At 40.6% G+C, this 21,897-nt stretch overlaps 1 protein-coding gene across 3 annotated transcripts in view; it reads left to right on the forward strand.

Moving 5' to 3' along the window:
• Nucleotides 1-21,897, forward strand: part of MMS22L (MMS22 like, DNA repair protein) — a 113,882-nt gene that overhangs the window by 807 nt on the left and 91,178 nt on the right. For all 3 annotated transcript variants that reach the window (XM_020782627.3, XM_020782707.3, XM_078380297.1), the window contains exons 2-8: nucleotides 4,071-4,265; nucleotides 5,059-5,184; nucleotides 7,662-7,708; nucleotides 15,409-15,496; nucleotides 15,580-15,763; nucleotides 16,565-16,658; nucleotides 19,957-20,087. In XM_020782627.3, coding sequence (XP_020638286.3) covers nucleotides 4,087-4,265; nucleotides 5,059-5,184; nucleotides 7,662-7,708; nucleotides 15,409-15,496; nucleotides 15,580-15,763; nucleotides 16,565-16,658; nucleotides 19,957-20,087 — 849 coding nt within the window. In that variant the 5' untranslated portion in view covers nucleotides 4,071-4,086. The remainder of the gene's footprint in view (nucleotides 1-4,070; nucleotides 4,266-5,058; nucleotides 5,185-7,661; nucleotides 7,709-15,408; nucleotides 15,497-15,579; nucleotides 15,764-16,564; nucleotides 16,659-19,956; nucleotides 20,088-21,897) is intronic.

Genomic DNA, 21,897 nt, shown 5'->3' on the forward strand with positions numbered 1-21,897 from the left:
TTAAATATTTTTATTATGCAAGTTAGGTCTTCTGATTCTGGAGCCAAAGTCCCTTCGGCCTTATTAAGCGGAATTTAATAAGGCCAAAGGTGGATCTTTGCCTTTTGTGTATTTATTTATTTATTTGTCTATATAACAAGAAATGGGCAAGAAATGAGTGCAAAGAAAACTGGTGTGTACCCGTGTCATGATTACACTGGTTGGCGAACAGGAACAGCATGATAATGGAAACCATAGAAGACTGGGCAATATCATAAGCTAGTAGATCTCTATACAGGTCAGTATGGCTGGGTGGAAGGGAACTTAATGTACATATTCATGTTGTTCTAGTGCTGGGTAAAGCTGGATACTGTGGAACAAAAGATTTGGCATTGGTTTTATTGTCAATTGTTCGGGAGATGTGGGCAGTTTGCCTATCAATGCTGGACCAAAACCCCTTTTTTCCCCAAAATATTCTGCTGGTTAATATTGAACACATTCTCTGGGAAGATAAATCTCATTTATGTTCAGGAGAATAAACTGCTACATACCGGTAAGTGGCCTTAAACTTGTACTTCCGGGCCTGGGAATCTTGCACTCTTGATCCACAGAGTGCTGTCCTCTGAAGATGCCGTCCACAGAGACTGGCGAAACGTTAGGAAGAACAACCTTCAGAACACAGCCAAAGAGCCCGAAAAACCCACAACAACCATTAGATCCCGGCCGTGAAAGCCTTCGCGACTACATCCACTTGTTTGACATGTGTTGATTTATACCATACAGCACTAGCATATTCTGCTGTGGAACAGCACAGGGGCAAATTTCTTGTGCTTACTGTTTGTGGGTCTGAACCCCAGTCTGACCCAGCCAATTTCCTAAGCAAGTTGTTTCTAGCAACAACTTACTTCTTGAGTTTTAGACCATGTTTTTTTAGGTCAAAGCTTGATGCAGAGTGATGTCCAAGTACTTTGGGATAGAGCAGTGTTTTAATATTTTGCCTTCCTAGCTGACTGTTTTACTGATCTCTAAGTGGAATGCAGGGACCAATGTTTTTAAAAAGTTTGGTTTCAGCTGATTGTTTTCATAATATAAGGAAAGATCTAATGGAGAGGTTAGCTGGTGCTTGATGACCTCAAAAATTTCCTCCTGGACTGCCAAGGTGAGATCATTAGCATAGATAAAGCTCCTGGAGTATGAAAACCTCTGTTGATTATTTGTATAAGGTTAAAAAGTAATGGTGCCAGGGTACTACCCTGAGGGAAACTATACCTTTGATTTCTTCAGTGACTGTGCCTCCTTGACATTCAAGAAAGAATCTTTAGTTTTGAAGCAGAATGGTAACCATTCCTGCTAGTGCATGATCTTTACTGAAGGGGTAGAGCTTTTTGAGCAGCAGTTGATGGTGGACAGTATCATATGCCAATATAGGGCTGACTGGTGCTGTTCCAGGTTTTCATGTGTTTCAAAACTATTCTCTATGCTGTATTAGTTTTAAGGTTTGAGCAGTACAGGTCTTGCTAGGTCTACTGCCTGCCTGTTCTGGGATTTGAAGAATTTTAGTGTTGGGGACTAGACCAGACAGACCTCCTTTAAATATATCTTGTTGCTGCAGACCACCAAGGCTTAACTCAAGATTTAAAACCCTAACATGTATCAAATATTTATTTAAGGTTTCTCATGAAGGGTCTCATCAACAGATATTCCTTGCTATAACAATGACACTTTTTAGGATGACTGGAAGAAGCTTCATTTTGGTTTGGACAGGATGCACCCTCGTCAACAGCTTCAGTTCTTTTATGTTTCACATTCATCCAGTGAGCCATTCTGACGCTCATCTAAAATGTACAGTTATGAAATTCACTGCAATATCAAAATGTCACTTTACCTGACAATAACCAAACAGGATCATGAAGTCCATTCGAACACTCATTCACGCTGACACCGACTGACTCTTCTCACGGCTTCTGACTGTCTCTGCAGTAGCAAGAAATATCAAGTGCTGTTTCTCAGCTACTCAGTGTCATTTACTTGCATGTTCTCACTGTGTGCAGAAATATCAAACAGTGATTTGCTATCAGTTATTTTCATAATCTATTTTTACTTTTGTTTGTTTTTAATTGAGGCAGTAGGTTAGAAAAGCCAAGATTTATACAAACAAGCAAGGGGATTTAAGATTTTTTTTCCTTTCCTTTCTGTTTTAACTGCGAAAGGTCATAAGGTTTCTTGAAGTCTTCGCAGACCCCCTGTGAGGACATCGGGGGCTGCGGACCAGAGAATCTTTGGGCTGGATGATTTAATACCATTTATGGGGGTGCTGTTCCTAAGGTTGCTAAGCCACATGGGTGTTGTAGTGTAGAGAAAACTCTCCTAGCATCCTGTGGCTGCTTCTGAGGGGAGGAGCTGCCATCATTCTCCCTCCTTCTCATTATCATAGAGAGCTTGCCATAGAGGCCTTTCCTTAGGCCAATCAGAGGGCTTGATTAATTGCCTTTCCCCAGACCAACCCTAGTAACATGATGTAACCATTGTCCTATCTGAACCCTGTCTACTATCTGTAATGCTGTCACTACCTGTGACCTTGTAATGTTAATAAAAGGACAGTCTCTTGGGGGCAGGGCAGAGAGAAGACATGGACAAGAGAGAGAGAAAGAGAACGGAGAAGACTTCTCATTCTACTTCCTTGCTGAGTCGCCCACCAGGAGTACTGCTGGCAGACATCCATCTGTGTGCGTGGCTGACTTTATTGCTAAGAGACTTTGCTATCCTATTACAGTGGGGTCTTGACTTAAGAACGACTTGAGTTAAGAACATTTTGACTTAAGAACCACTTTCCTAGGAAAATATTGACTTGACTTACGTACTTAGATTTGAGTTAAGAACTGAAAAAAACCCACGTGGGAGGCAGGGAAAGTGCAAAATGTGAACTTTCAGTTAACTGTTGGCCAGTGAAAAGGGTGCCTGTCTGCTTCCTCACTCCTCCCAGCATTTAGAGAGTGGATTGGGAGACAGTCTTCGGACTGCCTGGTACTGCCTGGGCTGTATTTTCCCTGACTTCCCTGAACCTTTCTTGACCTAAGAAAAAAAGAAACAAAATATACCCCTCTAGTGGTCGAAGGTGGAATAGCAGTTTCCCATTAGTTTCTATGGATGGAAAAGAGCAGATACGGATCAAATGGTTTTCAATGCATTCCTATGGGAAATGCAGATTTGACTTGAGAACTTTTTGACTTGAGAACCGCCTTCTAATATGGATTAAGTTCTCAAGTCAAGACCTCACTGTATCCATTATCTGGTGATCACCACAAAGTCCATCAGCCTGCTCATTGCCTGAACCCAACAACCATTAGTTTAAGCACTTCGTATAGATGGCCGTAAGGAGATTGGCCTGTAGCTTTGGGATCTGATGGTTCTTTGCCTGGTTTCAGTACGTATAGTGATTACTTTTGTCTTCCATATTTTTGGAATTTGTTTGCTTATCCAACCTCTTTATGAACTGGTTGTTCAGGAAAGGTATTTTAACTATTTCTCCTGTGTTTTAATGGTTCTTAATTTGTCTTCATCCACTCTTTATTTTTAATAGGATAGCTTATTCATTTGTGTTTTAATATTATTGCTTAATGTGGTCTTCGCTTTATCTGCTTTTAATTCATCTTGTTAGCCATTTTGTATTCTCCATTGAGGAAACAATAAACAGATAAATAAGCCACTGAGCTATATACATACTTGTTTCACCTAACTATGGTTTGGTATTATCTCTTTAAAAAATAGAATGAGTAAGAAGTTTGTAGCTTAAGGATTTCTGTACAGTGAGATGCTGAAGTGATTAGAAAACATACTGCTATTAATGTTCTTTTTCCTGTAATATCAAGTCCTTTTAAGGAGTGTGTTTGGCTCAATCACACCTTGGAAGATGACTGAGTAGCAACTGGCAGAATCCCCTACTCAGTTTGGCCAGTTGTCATGCATGCTAGGAATTGGGGAACTGTAATAATATTGATGAACAAGATAGAATTCTGTCAGCTACATTATTTTTTTTTTTAAAAAAAAAACACCGCTGAACACGTTTAAAAGGTTGTACTGTGTCATTTCAGGGGGAAACCACAGAAAATGGATGCTGATTTCACTGTTCCCTTGATGCCTTCATCCTTCTCTGACAGCTTGGAGATTGGTATGGAAGTGGACAGGCAGCCCTCCAGATTTCTCAGCTTCTCCTGTGTGTCAGAGCTTACAGGTGGAGGAAAAAGCTTCTCTTCTGATTCTTATTTAGCAAGTGGGTCTTTTAAGAGGTATGTGGAACTATTGGACAGGATTGGTGCACTGAAAATGTATCCACATGCTGATTCTGGGGCCAGTGGTAGTGACCAATGTTCCCTGGTCTAAAGTGTGTGGGCACACCGCTGTGCATTGGGCACGCGCAGCTGAGCCGGTGTTTTCACCCATTCGTTTCCAGTTGGGGCTGGAATTTCCCACACAGGGACACAGCGTCCACACAGTTTTCTGAAAAATTAGAGGGAACGTTGGTAGTGACTCAATTGAAATGTAGTAGCAGTGTCAATAAATCATTGTGAAATCTCTTGGTGACCTATTTGATTCGTATGTTCATAGTATATTATCCCTGTGGAGCACGTTAACAGTGTATGAATTGTGCCATGGAATTTCCCCAGGCATTGCAAATATATAACACTCCTTAGATGTGAACCAAGACTGAGGGATGGGATGGATGTCAGATGATGTGCTTTCTCACATTTCCAAGCTCAGTTTCTCAGCCCCAGCCAGTCACATTTTATAGCTAACCACTGGCGTCAAAGTAAGCAGCTTTGTTTTTGTCAACAACTAAATGATTAGTTGTATTAAATTAGATTTATTATCATCCAGTGCTACACTGTGTTGAACATGTGTACATGTGCAGCTCATCAGGCAGTACATTGCTGCTCGCAGTGAAACCAAATGGCAAAGTTTATGATATGTTGGCAGAGTACTAGTAGCCCAAAGTTTGGGTGTTATATGTATACTCTGTGTGTGCGTGCGTGCATGCAGCACCCTTCCAGTAAGCTGTATAACAATGGATTTGTTTTTCAGGATTTTGTTGGGTCTCGATCCCTTTCCAACTGATTACGAAGAGGACACCGTAGAATTATTTGGATTTCAGTGGGTTAATGAAACTGCTTTAGTTGAGTCATGCACACTTCTCTTTGGATTACTTAGGTACGATTTTTGCTGCCTTTAAAAATAGTGTGATTGCTATACAGCTCCAAATTACAGTCCATCTTCAAAATGAGTGCCATTTCTGTGGAAGAGATTGGATGTGTTTGACAAGGCTTTTCATGCATATAACACCTTCTGTTATTGTAGTAGGTTTTGCAATAATATTTTGAAGTGTGTTTTGTGTCAAACAAGCCCCATGAGAAGCATGGTCAGATCTTATGCGTGTTGCCGTTTTTGTTGTTGTTTAGTTGTTTAGTCGTGATCGACATGCGTGTTGCCTTACCGAATACCAACTCCTGCTGTGTTTTGTAGAACTTTCTTGGAAGAGAGCTTAGCATTGCACTCTTACAGTTTCTTTCTTTGATCAGTGGAAGATGACCACATTTTGCCATAGTCACTGCAGGTTTCTTTGCGTGTCCACAAATGCAACAACAGCTCAGTACTGCCCTATCTGAGTGGAAATCTATTCAAAAGAAACTTATCAGTGGGAATATGTCACCTCCTCTGTTAAGTAGCACTGCAGACAGACAATGGCCAAATAAAAGAAATGCAGTTGTTATTATATTAGACAGGTCTAACTATATTTGTGTTCATGTTCTAATGGGAGAAGGGCAGGGTGAGGGTGGGAAGTAGCCAGGCATCAGTGAAGTATCCATTCTCAGCATTTATTTATTTAAAATATTTTCACCCTGCTTTTCTCCTTAAAAAGGACTCAGGGCAGCTTACATCATCAAAACACAGTATTTAAATATTTATATGTCATTTCCATTCTAGTCATTTTTTTAAAAGTTCACATTGTGTCCTTGTTTCCCTCAGTCTTGTTCTTCTACTTCTTCCAAGCCCATAATAGTACTTCTGGCCATATTGCTTGCACAGTTAAGGTGGATGCTCCAGGTAGTAAAGACAAGGTAGACACTGATCTGCGAGACTCACCGTCCTTCATATTTCACCATCACTACTTCTCTGTTTTTAACGTGTGTGTGCGAGCAAGAGAGGGAGAGAAAATGAGAATGGGAGTTCATGTAGCAGAGTAAATGTGAAGGAGGAGTGATGTGGCCCCTTGCTGCACATATTAAGAAACACAATGCTTCTCCCTTGCCTTGGCTTCTGCCTTCCTTGTGCTGTAGTGTAACATACTGCTTTTTGGGTATGCTTCTGTGTTTACCTCTTCACCTACCAGGAAGGGGGTGGCAAAGGATTATTGACTCCCACCAAGTGACTAGGTTATCTTTTGTTAACTGTTCATCTTGCCGTTGCTATGTCTGTCTTTTCCTCTCCAGCTCGGCCTCCTTCTACCTATGCATACTTTGCAGGTTCCTAGCACTTAAGCATGAGAATATTCACCTTTCTGTTACGAGTGCCATGAAAAGAATAAGATTCTGTCTTCTTAAATTGTGTACCAGTACTTAAGTGCTTCTGAACATTGAGGAAAAAATATATCCAGGGAGAGGAAGATATTTTTATGGGAGAATTCTCTGGTCAGCTTAATAAGAGTTTCTTCCTGCTCTATACGTACCTTTTCGCCGTTTTCTGTGTATGGTCTGCATTCATATTACATGTTATGGATTTTTGAGAGACAGGTCTTCAGGTGACATGGAGTTCCGCCGAAGCTGTGGCTCCCAGCTGTTTGCAACTAAACTACATAAATCACAGCAGTGGTGAACCAGCATGATGGGGTTTGCATTGGCCCCCAGTTCTTGAAATATTCTGACTGGTGGTTCATTTCAAATAATACGACCTACGGTTTATTGGATGCTTGTGGATGAGGTTCACTTCATTAAACTGCATTTGCCCCAACGTGGAATCATCATTCCTTTAAGTACTAGTCTTCACCGAGGCTATCTGTTTAGCATCTGCATTACTATTAGATGAGGTTTCATTTCGGAATAGTTTGACATTTGAAAATTGCATCTACTGCAGAATGGATATGTCTGCTTATTAACTGGCATTTCCTGTAAAAGGCACCTTACACCTGTTCTGTGTGATTAGCTGTAGCTGTCAATTTGTTTGAATAAAGCTGAAGATTCAGGCTATGTTGCAGCCTGGTTACAAAAAGTTGCTTAACCTTTTGGTGATGAGTATGCTGTTTCCTGCTATATAGCAAGTCAGTTGAATAATCTTGGGAGAATCTGCCAAAGCTCAATGACTTAAAGAAACTCTAGGTGAAGCTGTTGAGACAGAGCCAAATGTATCCCTTTGCAAAGTGAGAGGATTACTTCTGTTTTGGGAAGTATTAGGATCCAGTTCTGTTGGAAGAAAGGCCCAAAACAGCACCTCTCACCTTTCTGTTATTTCCTCATGCTGTGCCCACCTCCAATAGTGTTCCAGTCCTTTTGGTTTCAGCTGTTGACTGGTTTTCTTCCCAAATACTGAGGCTACTTATTTATTTCTGTAAAAACGTGTGTTTCAAATCAAGATTTTGCTGGTTGTATGATTATGTTTTGAAGAACATCTTTGTCTCTTTCTGTCTTGGATAGGCAGCATATATACAAACTGGAAAACCTTGTTCAGTCAAATGACTTTGGTAAGTTTACACAATATTCATATCGTACAGTGTCTTGCAGTGAAGCATCACAATTATGCATTATTTCTAAGTACCTTTAATGCTTAAAATGGGGTCAACCATAAATATTGAATAACTTTTTTTGGTGCACTGTGTTGAACATGTGAAACTTTTTACAAAAGAGCCTTTCTAAAAATTGCTAGTCTTTTAAAAATAATCTGGTGCACATATAGCAGTAGCAAAAGCCTGGTACGAAGTAGAAAATGGCAGCTGTTTCTGGCCTTCAAACACTAGTTGTTTTAACAATGCTTGTTAGTATTATTAAATAATGACAAAAGCTTGTTAGTGTTTTTATCACTTTATGTTTCCTGGATAAGCTAAAGAGCATTGCTAATTGCCTTAGTAAAAGTTGTACATTTATTTATTTATTTATTTATTGGACTTATATACCGCCCCATAGCGCTACAAGCACTCTCCGGGCGGTTTACAATTTTTTAATTATACAGGCTACACATTACCCCCCCCCCAGCAAGCTGGGTACTCATTTTACCGACCTCGGAAGGATGGAAGGCTGAGTCAACCTTGAGCCGGCTACCTGGGATTTGAACCCCAGGTCGTGAGCACAGTTTTAGCTGCAGCACAGTGGTTTAACCACTGCGCCACGAGGCATCCTACATTCTGCACAGGCAAGCCACAAAGCACGATCATTTTAAGAGTACTTATAAATAACATGTTTTGTGGTTTGCCTGTTTGGAATCCCTCACTGCACATCCCGAAAGTGCTACCATGACATGGAGAAAACCCACACATCAACCTGGCTGATACCTCTGTCTTTAGGTATGTGACATGTTCCAAAGCTTCCAAGGTTTTTGTGGGCATACAGAACTTTTATGCTAGATGGGGGCAGTTTTAGAGCTCACAATATTATTTATAAAAAGTAGCTAGAATCATAGAATAATAGAGTTGGAAGGGGTCTATAAAGCCATTGAGCCCAACCCTCTGCTTAGTGCAGGAATCCAAATCAAGGTGTATCTGATAGATGGCTGCCTGGTTTTCTCCTGAATGCCTCCAGCATTGGATCACTCACCATTAGTTCCATAATTGTTTCCATTGTTGTACTGCTCAAACAGTTAGGAAGTTTTTCCTGATTTTCCAAGGATAGACCCCAAGATTTGGGGCCTTGAAACTGGAGAAACCTGAAGAACTACACTCTATCATTGTAAATTTTTCAGATGTCACTAGCTAATGGACGGGAGCTTGAAGTAATAAATCACAAGTAATACAGTTACTGTACTGTACCTGTAATGAATTACTTTGTTCTTTTACCATTATTTAAACAAAGACCATTGCCACAAGTAACACAAGTTACTTTCTGAACACTGTAACAAATGATGATTAATTCCCTTTGCTACAGTGGGTAGTCCCCTTCTTCATGGATTGCTGCCTTGTCGTGGCGAAGGGGCTTGAGTAACTCAGAGAAACTATGGGCTATGCTGTGCAGGGACACCCAAGACGGACAGGACATAGTGGAGAGTTCCGACTAAACGCAATCCACCTGGAGTAGGAAATGGCAAGCCACTCCAGTATCTTTGCCAAGAACGCCCCATGATCAGAAACAAAAGGCTAAAAGATATGACGCTGGAAGATGGGCCCCTCAGGTCGGAAGGCGTCCAACATGCTACTGAGGAAGAGCGGAGGACAAGTACAAGTAGCTCCAGAGCTAATGAAGTGGTTGGGCCAAAGCCGAAAGGACGCCCAGCTGTGGATGTGCCTGGAAGTGAAAGGAAAATCCAATGCTGCAAAGAAAAATACTGCATAGGAACCTGGAATGTAAGATCTATGAACATTGGGAAGCTGGAGGTGGTCAAACAGGAGATGGCAAGAATAAACATCGACATCCTGGGCATCAGTGAACTAAAATGGACAGGAATGGGCGAATTCAGCTCAGATGATTATCATATCTACTATTGTGGACAAGAATCCCGTAGAAGGAATGGAGTAGCCCTCATAGTCAACAAAAGAGTGGGAAAAGCTGTAATGGGATATAATCTCAAAAATGATAGAATGATGTCAATACGAATCCAAGGCAGACCATTCAACATCACAATAATCCAAGTTTATGCACCAACCAGCATTGCTGAGGAGACTGAAATTGAACAATTCTATGAAGATTTACAACACCTTCTAGAACTGACACCAAAGAAAGATGTTCTTCTCATTCTAGGGGACTGGAATGCTAAAGTAGGGAGCCAAGAGATAAAAGGAACAACAGGGAAGTTTGGCCTTGGAGTTCAGAACGAAGCAGGACAAAGGCTAATAGAGTTTTGTCAAGAGAATAAGCTGGTCATCACAAACACTCTTTTCCAACAACACAAGAGGCGACTCTATACATGGAAATCACCAGATGGGCAATATCGAAATCAGATTGATTATATTCTCTGCAGCCAAAGATGGAGAAGCTCTATACAGTCAGCAAAAACAAGACCTGGAGCTGACTGCGGTTCTGATCATCAGCTTCTCATAGCAAAATTCAAGCTTAGACTGAAGAGATTAGGAAAAACCACTGGGCCACTCAGGTATAATCTAAACCAAATCCCTTATGAATACACAGTGGAAGTAAAGAACAGATTTAAGGAACTAGATTTGGTGGACAGAGTGCCTGAAGAACTTTGGATAGAGGCTCGTAACATTGTCCAGGAGGCAGCAACGAAAACCATCCCAAAGAAAAGGAAATGCAAGAAAGCAAAGTGGCTGTCCAACGAGGCCTTAGAAATAGCAGAGAGGAGAAGGGAAGCAAAATGCAAGGGAGATAGGGAAAGTTACAGAAAAATGAATGCAGACTTCCAAAGAATAGCAAGGAGAGACAAGAGGGCCTTCTTAAATGAACAATGCAAAGAAATAGAGGAAGATAACAGAAAAGGAAAGACCAGAGATCTGTTCAGGAAAATTGGACATATTAGAGGAACATTTTGCGCAAAGATGAACATGATAAAAGACAAAAATGGGAGGGACCTAACAGAAGCAGAAGACATCAAGAAGAGGTGGCAAGAATACACAGAGGAATTATATCAGAAAGATGTGGATATCCTGGACAACCCAGACAATGTAGTTGCTGACCTTGAGCCAGACATCCTGGAGAGCGAAGTCAAGTGGGCCTTAGAAAGCCTGGCTAACAACAAAGCCAGTGGAGGTGATGGCATTCCAGTTGAACTATTTAAAATCTTGAAAGATGATGCTGTTAAGGTGCTACATTCAATATGCCAGCAAGTTTGGAAAACTCAACAGTGGCCAGAGGATTGGAAAAGATCAGTCTACATCCCAGTCTCAAAGAAAGGCAGTGCCAAAGAATGCTCCAACTACCGTACAATTGCACTCATTTCGCACGCTAGCAAGGTTATGCTCAAAATCCTACAAGGTAGGCTTCAGCAGTATGTGGACCGAGAACTCCCAGAAGTACAAGCTGGATTCCGAAGAGGCAGAGGAACTCGAGACCAAATTGCTAACTTGCGCTGGATTATGGAGAAAGCCAGAGAGTTCCAGAAAAATATCTACTTCTGCTTCATTGACTATGCGAAAGCCTTTGACTGTGTGGACCACAGCAAACTATGGCAAGTTCTTAAAGAAATGGGAGTGCCTGACCACTTTATCTGTCTCCTGAGAAACCTATATGTGGGACAGGAAGCAACAGTTAGAACTGGTCATGGAACAACTGAGTGGTTCAAAATTGGGAAAGGAGTACGGCAAGGCTGTATATTGTCCCCCAGCTTATTTAACTTATATGCAGAATACATCATGCGGAAGGCTGGACTGGAAGAAACCCAAGCCGGAATTAAGATTGCCGGAAGAAATATCAACAACCTCCGATATGCAGATGATACCACTCTGATGGCAGAAAGTGAGGAGGAATTAAAGAACCTTGTAATGAGAGTGAAAGAGGAGAGTGCAAAAAACGGTCTGAAACTCAACATCAAAAAAACTAAGATCATGGCCACTGGTCCCATCACCTCCTGGGAAATAGAAGGGGAAGATATGGAGGCAGTGTCAAATTTTATCTTCCTGGGCTCCATGATCACTGCAGATGGAGACAGCAGCCCTGAAATTAAAAGACGCCTTCTTCTTGGGAGGAAAGCGATGACAAATCTGGACAGCATCTTGAAAAGCAGAGACATCACCTTGCCAACAAAAGTCCGAATAGTCAAAGCTATGGTTTTTCCTGTCGTGATGTATGGAAGTGAGAGCTGGACCATAAAGAAAGCTGACCGCCGAAGAATTGATGCCTTTGAATTGTGGTGCTGGAGGAGGCTCTTGAGAATCCCCTGGACTGCAAGGAGAACAAACCTATCAGTTCTAAAGGAAATCAACCCTGAGTGCTCACTGGAAGGACAGATCCTGAAGCTGAGGCTCCAGTACTTTGGCCATCTAATGAGAAGAAAAGACTCCCTGGAAAAGACCCTGATGTTGGGAAAGTGTGATGGCAAGAGGAGAAGGGGACGACCGAGGATGAGATGGCTGGACAGTGTCTGCGAAGCAACCAACATGAACCTGACACAACTCCGGGAGGCAGTGGAAGATAGGAGGGCCTGGCGTGCTCTGGTCCATGGGGTCACGAAGAGTCGGACACGACTAAACGACTAAACACACACACACACACACAGTGGGTAGTAGGAATGAGTTTTTAGAAAGTAATGTTCTAGAGTAGAGATGGGGGCTTTGTGCTTTGTACAAAAACGAAGGGCTGCTGCACAGCTGTTCCTAATTACACTCCTCCTTTCCCCCCTGCCACCTGATCCACTTACCAGGTTCCACAGGCCTTCTGTGTCGGCAGCGCAACAAGCAGTGCTGGAGCCCGACTTGCCCATCCCCACCTCCCCACGCAGTCAACCACTCCAGCAGGAAGGCAAGAGGGAGAGTTTCCCCAGGCAGCCAAGGAGTGGTCAGCTGCCTGGGGAGGCAGGGGCAGCCTGGTTAGGCTCCAGTAGAGCTTCATAAGTGGATTGGGTGGCTGGGGTGAGGGAGGAGAGAAATTAGGACTACTTGAGTAGTGGAAGCACAAGGCCTCCATCTCTGTTCTAGAGTGAACATGAAAAAAAAGAGATGCAGGAACAGTCACAGAGTACTGATGCAAAAGAGTACACTTTCACAGGTTAGGGTGAAGTTTCCCACAAACGTTAAGGACCAAGCAAGGGTGCTGCGGAAGACTTCAGGATCCCCTAAACAGAAGCACAGATTAAAAGGAGGATCTGACATAGTTATGCTCACTGGAGGCTGGCTGGATCCTTCAGACTCAAAGACAGCAGTTGCTGGCAAGCACCAGTTTGCAAATTTATTTGCTTATGGTAGAAGGTAGGAAGCAGCGTGTCAGATTAGAATCACTTGGGTCTGAATCAGGATTTGCAAGTGCTGCTTTTTTGGACTACATCTCCCGAGGTTCTGGCAAGTGGCAGCAACGGCAATGGGAATCTGCGGATTCTAGTCTGAAAAGTCACATTCCAAGCTCTAGTCTGAATCAACCAAGCAGTTCTTATGTTATGGACTTTATAAGGGAGGGAAGAAAATTATGCTTTGAAGCCGAGAGGCAATTACTCTAAACACCAGCTGTTGGGAGGTCAAACGTTAGGTTAGACTTCCACAATAGGGAAAAGGATGGATTTCTTTGGCCAACTCCAGTGGGGCTCTCCTTTTATTATTATTATTTTGTGAAAGTCCTGTCTAACACTTTAGAATAATTTGTTAAAAATTAATTCATTATCCCCTAAATTTGTTCATTTTTTCAGCAACTGTTTTGAAATTTGCCATCTGAATAGCTAAATGTCAGCAGTGTTATTTCTGAATGATGGCATATGTTTCTTTTACTTTAATTCATTATATACAGTTTCTTCAGGAGAGATATATTAAACAAGTGGAACTTCTGTGGCATTGTAACAGAGTGGTAAATTTTATTTGGCATAAGCTGTTACGAACTCCAGCCCAAGTAAGAACATAAGAGCCATATTGGATCAGTCAGGATCTGACCCAGCATCTTCTTCGCAGTGACCAGTCCATTGCCTGTGGGAAGTCTGCAAGCTGTGCTTGAGTGCAGCTGTACCCACTATCTTGTGTTTCCCAGAAGCTGACATTCTGAGGTGCACAGCCTGTACGATACCAAGGAGATGCACAATCATCCTGACTAATAGCTATTGATGGGCCCAGATGCTAGGAATTTCTCTAGTCACCTTTTAAAACCATCTGTGTTGGCAATCATCACGTTGCTGCAGTGAATCCCATGTATTAACTATAGGCTATGTGAAGAAGTACTTCATCAAATGCAGCTTGTTGAACTGTTAGTCCCCATCTGTCCAGCACATTGATTGGTTGGTTTTCTCCATGCTACTGTTGCACTTTTAGATTTAATTTATTTATTTACAAGATATTTTTTAGCCACACCATTACCAATGGTCTCTGAGCAGCGTACAACAATATTAAAACTTTAAAACCATTAAAACTAGGCTATATTATAATAATATCCTATATAAAAAACAGTCATTAAAACGTTAATATTAATAAATCCTGCTGCTCATATGGCCAGCTAAAGGATACTGTTTAATTAAAATTAATTAAAATTAATTCAGTCAATAACTTTTTTAGTTCATTGGGAGCCCATTATCCACAACATGAAGGAAAACAGTATTGATTACGTTGTATGGCTGATGAAAAGGTTGCTGCCCAACTGATTTAGGAAACATATTTCCTTTCTTGTTCAAGATGGATTAATTTAAGCACATTAGCCCAAATCGACCAGTCCATTTTGAAGGATCATCTCCCAATAATTCTCCCACTAATTTTTATAGAGGAATGCCCTGGTATATACATAACCCACAACCATATTCAGGCATCCAAGACTTTTGTGTGGTATGTCATGAATGTGCACACTTGTTTCCCCCATGAGTGACTGCAGCTGTATCTTAGAAGCAAGCATAAAGATATGTGTCAGAATCATAGATATGTGTTGTTTGTTCAGATGCTGCTGTAAAATTCACTTCATAAGTATATAATAATAATAACTATGTGCCATCAAGTGACCCTCTAGGCTTTCCAGATACAGTGGTGCCCTGCATAGCGACGTTAATCCGTTCTGGATAAATCGTCACTCTCCGGAAAAGTCGCTATATGGGGCAAAAAACCCATAGGAACGCATTAAACGGAGTTTAATGCGTTCCTATGGGGACAAAACTCACCATTATGCGAAGATTCCCCATACGGCCACCATTTTTGCCGCCTCTGTAAGCGAGGAATCGGCGCGAAAACGCTGCGGGCAGCCATTTTGTTGATCCGGTGGCCATTTTGGAACAGCCGATCAGCTGTTTTAAAACATCGCAATGCGAAGATCGGTAAGCGATGCAATGCGATGTTTTGCCTATTCAAACATCGCAATGCGATCGCTTTTTTGATCGCAAAATCCGCATCGCTATGCGAATTCGTCGTTAAACGGTGTGCTTGTTATGCGAGGCACCACTGTACAAACTTTGCAGAAGTGGTTCACCAGTCCCTCCTTCTGGTGATGCTCTGGGACTGTGCAGCTCACCTAAGGCTACACAGGTGTCAGGACACATAGGCCCATTAACCGTACATGCTCTTGGTGACCTTGGCTAGGTCCTCTCCCAGGAGGTATATTCAAGCAGGTGAAACTGTAGTCGTGTAAGTTCAGTATATGATGAATTAAACAATTTGTGTCTTATTTCCAGGTCAGGCTGCAAGCCTTCACTGGGAGGCCCATAATATTAAACAGCAGTGTATTGAGTTCTTGCAATATGTGAAAGTTTTCATCTTCAGGTGAGATGTCGGGCAGAACCCTCCTTCCATTTATTCTATACATTTACTGTTGTATGATGTTGCACAATATTGTGTTTATTCAGGTATCTGGAACCACACAAAATGGAGGAGGAAGAGGCAGCATTGCTCCATCCATATGAGAAACAAGAAGCACAGCTTCCTTCTTTGCTTGTTGAGGAACTCCACTCGTTGACTCTGCATGTAGGACGTTTGAATGAACTCCCTAGTTGTATTCTAGGAGGATTTACCATTCTCCCTCAAGCAAAGGTTTTGACTCTTCTTCATTTCTTTTTTGACTTCTGTAATTGGCATAGTTAGAGAAAGGTTCCATATTGTAAGTGGTAGCATTACATACCTGTGTTTTCAGTAAGGTATTGCTTGTCAGATCACCAAGAAAGGAACGTTGTGGGTGTCTCACTAATATAATGCCTTTATCCAAGAGGTGATGTACCCTAAACTTCTCCATTAGGTCAGGGGAGGGAACTTGTAGTATGTAGCCAAACCTGGCTTGGCCAATGCAAGAGCCAGAGGATGCCGCCTCTCAAAATCCCATCATCTGGAGCAGTAGTGTGGGTCACACCCTTGAGTGGCACCTGGTTTTATACAAAGTCTCGAAGCCAGCATCCAGTTGGCTTTGAGAGGTATGGAATGCAAGTAGCTTCATCTACCTGGCCGTTTGCCTACTACCTGCAGTCCGTTCTGGACTGTCTTTGATGTATGTGAAAAGACCAACAGAAAACTGGACTGAGAAATAGAGCAGATATAGGGGGAATTCTCCCTTCCAAACAGTCAATTGATGCCCACCTTCCATCTAGAAAGGCCAATACCATGCTGAGGATGATTCCAGTTGTTACCTCTGATCTGATCATGCTTGGAAACCTATTCTTTGGGATGGTTACTGAAGAATACATCTATTATATTTTGATATGATTTTTTAAAAAGCATGCACCAAAATGAAAAACAGTGAAGATCATTTTACAGTATTGCCATTTTCAACATCAGAAGGAAGATTATTTTACAACGCTGTCATTTTTTATGTAACCAATGCTTTTTCCATTCTAATTGCAGTTATTCCCCCCATCGTGGCATTTGTTGCATCTTCACCTAGACATTCATTGGTCAGTGCTGGAAATACTTCATCTTCTTGGTGAAAAGATGCCAAGTAAGTTTGCTTTTTTTTGTTTTGCATTATTCACCTTCTTCCTGGTCCTGAAAAAGAAGGAGCTGGAAGGACAGGAAACTCTCTTCTCACAAATCAATTGTGATTGAATGAAACAACCAGGTATGGAGGGAGTGGAGGTAGAACTGCTTCCTCCAAGCATGTTAAGAACATCAGATTTGCTAACTTCTGGACAGGATGCTAGTTTCTTTAAAACTAACTACTCCATTAGTTCTGCGTAACATTTTTGGGAATGGGGTTGACTTTTTCTACTGATGAATCCCTTTTCCAAAGGTGTTCTCCAAGGCAGAATTCTCATTAGGCTGCCTTAAGTCAGGATAAATCTCCTAACACCTTCTAGTTTTTCCAACAACTTTGGTGAGATTTTGAGCACTTGTTGCAAGAAAACCTCCTTCTAGCTCAGTAGTAATAAGCAATTTTTTAAGAAGCCAGCTTAGATTTTTCTTGCTGGAAGTTTAAAAAAAGTATTGAGAAAGTCCTAGAAACATGAGCTGTAACTTGCAATGATTCATTCCTCCCCATGGGGAAGGTTTGTTGAAAAATTCCCTTTTAAAGCAGTGTTAGCTGAATGTCATTACAAAGGAATTGTTTGGGAAGAAAAGGAGGAAAGCAAAGGAAAACTACAAATAACACAGAGAGTATATGAAACCAAAATGAACAGGTTTTAAAAAAATGTTGGGCTCAGTAGAAGGAAGCCTTTTTGTCTCGATTGACTATTGTATTGAGCAGTAATGTATGTTTTGCTTCTGATGTCAACGGTTATAGTAGACAAATGAAAAAATTACTTAGTCTCTGTAAGAGTCATCTTCTTTTTGAACCTAAACTTTACATCAAAGCAGAGCTGGCCTCTTGAAACTAGAAGGGCTGTTTTGAAAAAGGGATTAAGTTTGGGGTGTGTATTTGAAGGCAAAATGCAAGATACTGTATATATTTACTCCAGCTAATCAGCATGGTGGCAGCTTGGCTTTGGAGGAGTCTCCTCAGCAGGATCAGAATGCAGGGCTTTGTTACAGCCTGAAAAATCTGTACTTTAATGTTGACTTGTCAATCTGGATCTTAAACCAGGAACAATTTATCAGAGCCTGGAAAATTTTTGCTATTTATCGATCTCATAATCCTCCAACTGCTTGTTTAGCACTTGGAGTGTTATGTCCAACGTGGCAAACTGAGGTTCTTGAGCTATTTGATACCAAATAAATTGATAACTGAAGACATTTCACTTCCAGGCAAACAACTCAAGAGATAAGAGATGAACTTAAGGAAATTATATTTTGTAGTGCTTGTTGCCTATATGGAGAGGGATGCATCTGTTTTTGTTAGATAACGAGGGCCAAAATAGATTCTGGAAGACAGGTATGGGATGCCTCTTCCTTTTTTTACACCAGTGGAATTTGTCTATAATAGGTTTATCATTCCAGTGCAAGGCGTGATTGCAATTTATTTATTTATTTATTTAGTTAGTTATTTAGTTATTTAGTTATTTAGTTATTTAGTTATTTTCAACTGATGTGCCATTCTTTCTGTCTTAGAACTCTGTACCCCTGGAATTTTAATCAGTTAAGAACAGGATCAATTCATCCCAACCTGCCTAGCGCAATTTTTTTAGAGATCAATTCAATCAATGTATCTATTTCTTCTCACAGCTAAATTCCACTTCTAAATTAGTTGACACGTCAGTACATTTATCCACAACTTACTTTAAACCAATTAACAAGTATTATTTGTCCTATTGATTCCAGTGAAATTTCCAGCCTCTTTCGTCATGTAAGCATTTTATCTGATCACTCGGGTTTTTTTTTTAAAAAAGGTCCTTGTACAATTGCCAGTATTCCTACACAGCTTTAAACTTTATTTTTTGAATTAAGGTAAAAGGTGAAAAAATTATGTGTGTTTGTATGCCCCCACTAACATTCTGAATTTGAAAGTCTGGCCTAGCTATCTTGTCATGCAAACAAAGCGTAAAATGCACTGGCATGTAGCTGTGTTGGTGCAGGTTCTTAGACAAGCAAAAACACTTTTAAATGACTAATCACAGGATATAGAATTTTATTTGGAAATTATCTTCACCCCTTCCATGTAATCCGAAGCCCTCATTTGCAGATTCTAAATGTACTGCATTATTAATTTTTTTAATTGTTGTTGAGTAGCTGTATATGCCAGAAATCCTGACAACTGTGTCATAAAGATAGTGATAGATATTTGATTACTTTTTTAAAAAAATTCGATGCCTTGGGTGACAGTGGCTAGGAGCTGCCAGGCACCAGTCAGCATGGATTGTGATCTGTCAATTTCGGCTGTTGAATAATAGATGAGAGCCATTTTCCATCTTCACCATTGGCTCCTTCCTGTGTTTCTTCAGTGCAGTGCCATTGTGTCCTTGTGAATCTGGAAGTGCAGGTACTCTTCACGACACCTCCTTTAGCCAGCCTCTCCCTGCCATAGAGAGAGTTCAAAAATGCAGGAGCTGGTTCAGTCTATATCAAAAGTTAATGAACCAGAACTGGCAGGCATTCACTAAAGTGTATAACCCAAGATGGAAATGCCGTAGAGTCCTAGCAATTTTTTTCCCCTCAGCATTCTCCACAGCATTTTTAGTTTGCTGGGGTTCCCCTGAGGAAGACCCTAAAAGGGCAGAAACATGTCAGGCTCTGAAATAACAAAGAAAAAAAACCTTCAATGGCATTCTGAGGTTTTTCCTCCTTAGTTTCTCCTCCATCTGTATCAACAAACAAGGAGCTGGTCTTTTGTAAAGTTCATGCCCTCAATTCTATTAGTTATGACCATGTGTGTAATGCAAACAGCCTAAGTCACAAAATCAGTTCAGACATCATCTAGCCCTTCTCTGTTCTAGCTGTGGACAAAACACAGGGCAATGACTAAGGTTCACTTTTTAAACATGGTCTGAATTGTGCTGTTACTATTGTTCCTTGCTTGCTTTCTCCCAAAACGTCCTGATTGTACAATCCCTGTTAGTCACATGGGGAAAGAAGCTTTATGTGTTGCTAGAATACCGTGGGACTGAGCACATCGTTCAAATCAAGCCATAGGATTTATGGCACTGAGTAAATGCTACTTTGTGCAACTCGCTTTTGTTGCTGGCATGGTGGTGGGGGAGGTGCCGTCAAATCAGCAGTACATTTATCTGTTAGCTTCTTCTCTCAAATTGAAAATGGCTGATTTGGGCTTTTCATTTTTCTTTGTGAAAGCCTGTAGCCCGTTTTTTCATTCATAAAGACAATGTCAAAGAGTAAATTTCTCCTGTTTTATTTCTGTTTCTTAGGGCAAACTGTGTATGCTCACAGGTTCACAAATTTAACAGGTGAAAATTTAACCAACATCAGTTTATTTGAAGAACATTCTGAAAATCTTCTATACGATCTGATAAGTTTGTCAGCCAACAGATATACAAAGGTATTACAATATTTATTTATTGTTGTTGCTGCTGTTGTTGTTGCTATTGCTGCTGCTGCTGCTACTACTACTACTACTACTACTATTCTGGTGCTTGGTGGTGGATCAACAAGCCAAGCCTAAAAATTAGGCCTGGAGTACTAAAACATGGTGAGTGAGATGACATGTTTGCAAATTCACTAATTTTTGGATTTCAGCAAGCAAGTTAAACTGGTAAGCAAAGATTTTGGCGAAACTCCTAAATTTGTATGGGGAGGGGAATGATCTGGTCTTGCTTCCTTTAAAAAAAATCCTTGCCTTAATATTTGGTACTTCACAATGTTTATACGTTCTGTATGTTTGAGATTGCTTAACGGAATGCCAACTTTATATTTTCCTTTGTTGTTTATCCAGAGGTATACCTCTGGATAAATTATAATATCTGGCTTATTAATATCAACTGCTTTATCGATGATGATGATGCTATATAAATATTTATTGAGGTATATTTACATAGTGTACATTGCTCTGCATAATATTAATAAAAAGGTGTTTTTCAGTAGACTGTTTTTCTATTGAATTCTTACATTTTACTGTACCTTTTAATGTTTTGGCTAGGAATTCTTATTTTCTGTTTATTCATTAGAGTATGCCAATTGAATGAGAGTATAATTTAAAAGTGTACTTTTGTCCAGAATTAAAATACCTATAATGCTAAAGCTACAAACACTGCAATAAATTACTCCAGATTGTTTAAAAAATGCCAAAGTGGAATAAACTGTTCAAATTATTATAATATATGTAGATGCTAGAATTTAGCTGTTTTTGACCCCCTAACTTGGACTGCAATGGCACACCTTGTTTTTAAGGACAGTATATTTTAAAATATTTTATTTAACAGTTTTGATTTCTGTCCTTCCTCATACATAGTTGTTCCTCTTCTTTAAAGAAAAATGCATGCTACTGCCTGAAAACTATGTCTGTAATCGTAGAGATGAATCTCAAGATGTTTTGTGGAAGCAGGAAGACACGTCGACCTCCGCCATATAGTCCCACTGGATTTTCCCAATTGCCCTGCCTTGGTGTGGACTTGCCTGCCCCACACCCACTGTTCCAGGGTGTCCTGGGGAGCAGTGATAAAGATGGTGTACTGTGAGGAAGAGTCAAAAAAGCTCCGTTATGTAGACAGTGCTCTTCTTATTCAGTCTGTGGAATTGATCTTTTATGTTGATCAGCTGTGTGTAGTTCCACATTCTCCTACTTTCAAAGGACAGTGGAATGGCCAGAGATAATTAGAGTTAAGCAGTGTGTTTAGCTTTCATGTAGCCTATACTTTAGAATTGTAATCCCTTCATTGGAACACTTTAGACTCCCAAAGAAAGCTTTTTTGTGTCTTAACATCTTTCTTACTTATTTCCTTCTTCACTCTTTGCTCACACTTTCAAAACTGCATACATCTTAAAGACTTAATAGAAAAGGTAAATTTGCATTGCGTAAAGTATGTGGCATACAACATGAAGGGAAATATAATACAAAATAGTGTAAAAATTTTGGGTTTTAAATCTTAAAAGTAATGGGAGTGGTGTCCAGTTCCTGTATGTGGCTACAATACCACCTGCTGGTGGATCAAGGTAAAACCCGGTGATTAAAGATGGCAGACTAACAAGTCTTGAAAATAGAATGCTGTTTGGAAAAAGAAGTTGTGATGCCTGTGTGTTCTGTTTTAGAGTTGCATTACAAGCATGAGACTCTGGGAGATTTGAGTATTTTTTTATTTATCTAAAATCAATATGTGAAGTTATATGAATTAGCTACATGCAAAAACACTGCC

This window comes from Pogona vitticeps, chromosome 1 (genome assembly GCF_051106095.1).
Source record: "Pogona vitticeps strain Pit_001003342236 chromosome 1, PviZW2.1, whole genome shotgun sequence".
In the NCBI taxonomy this organism is placed as follows: domain Eukaryota; kingdom Metazoa; phylum Chordata; class Lepidosauria; order Squamata; family Agamidae; genus Pogona; species Pogona vitticeps.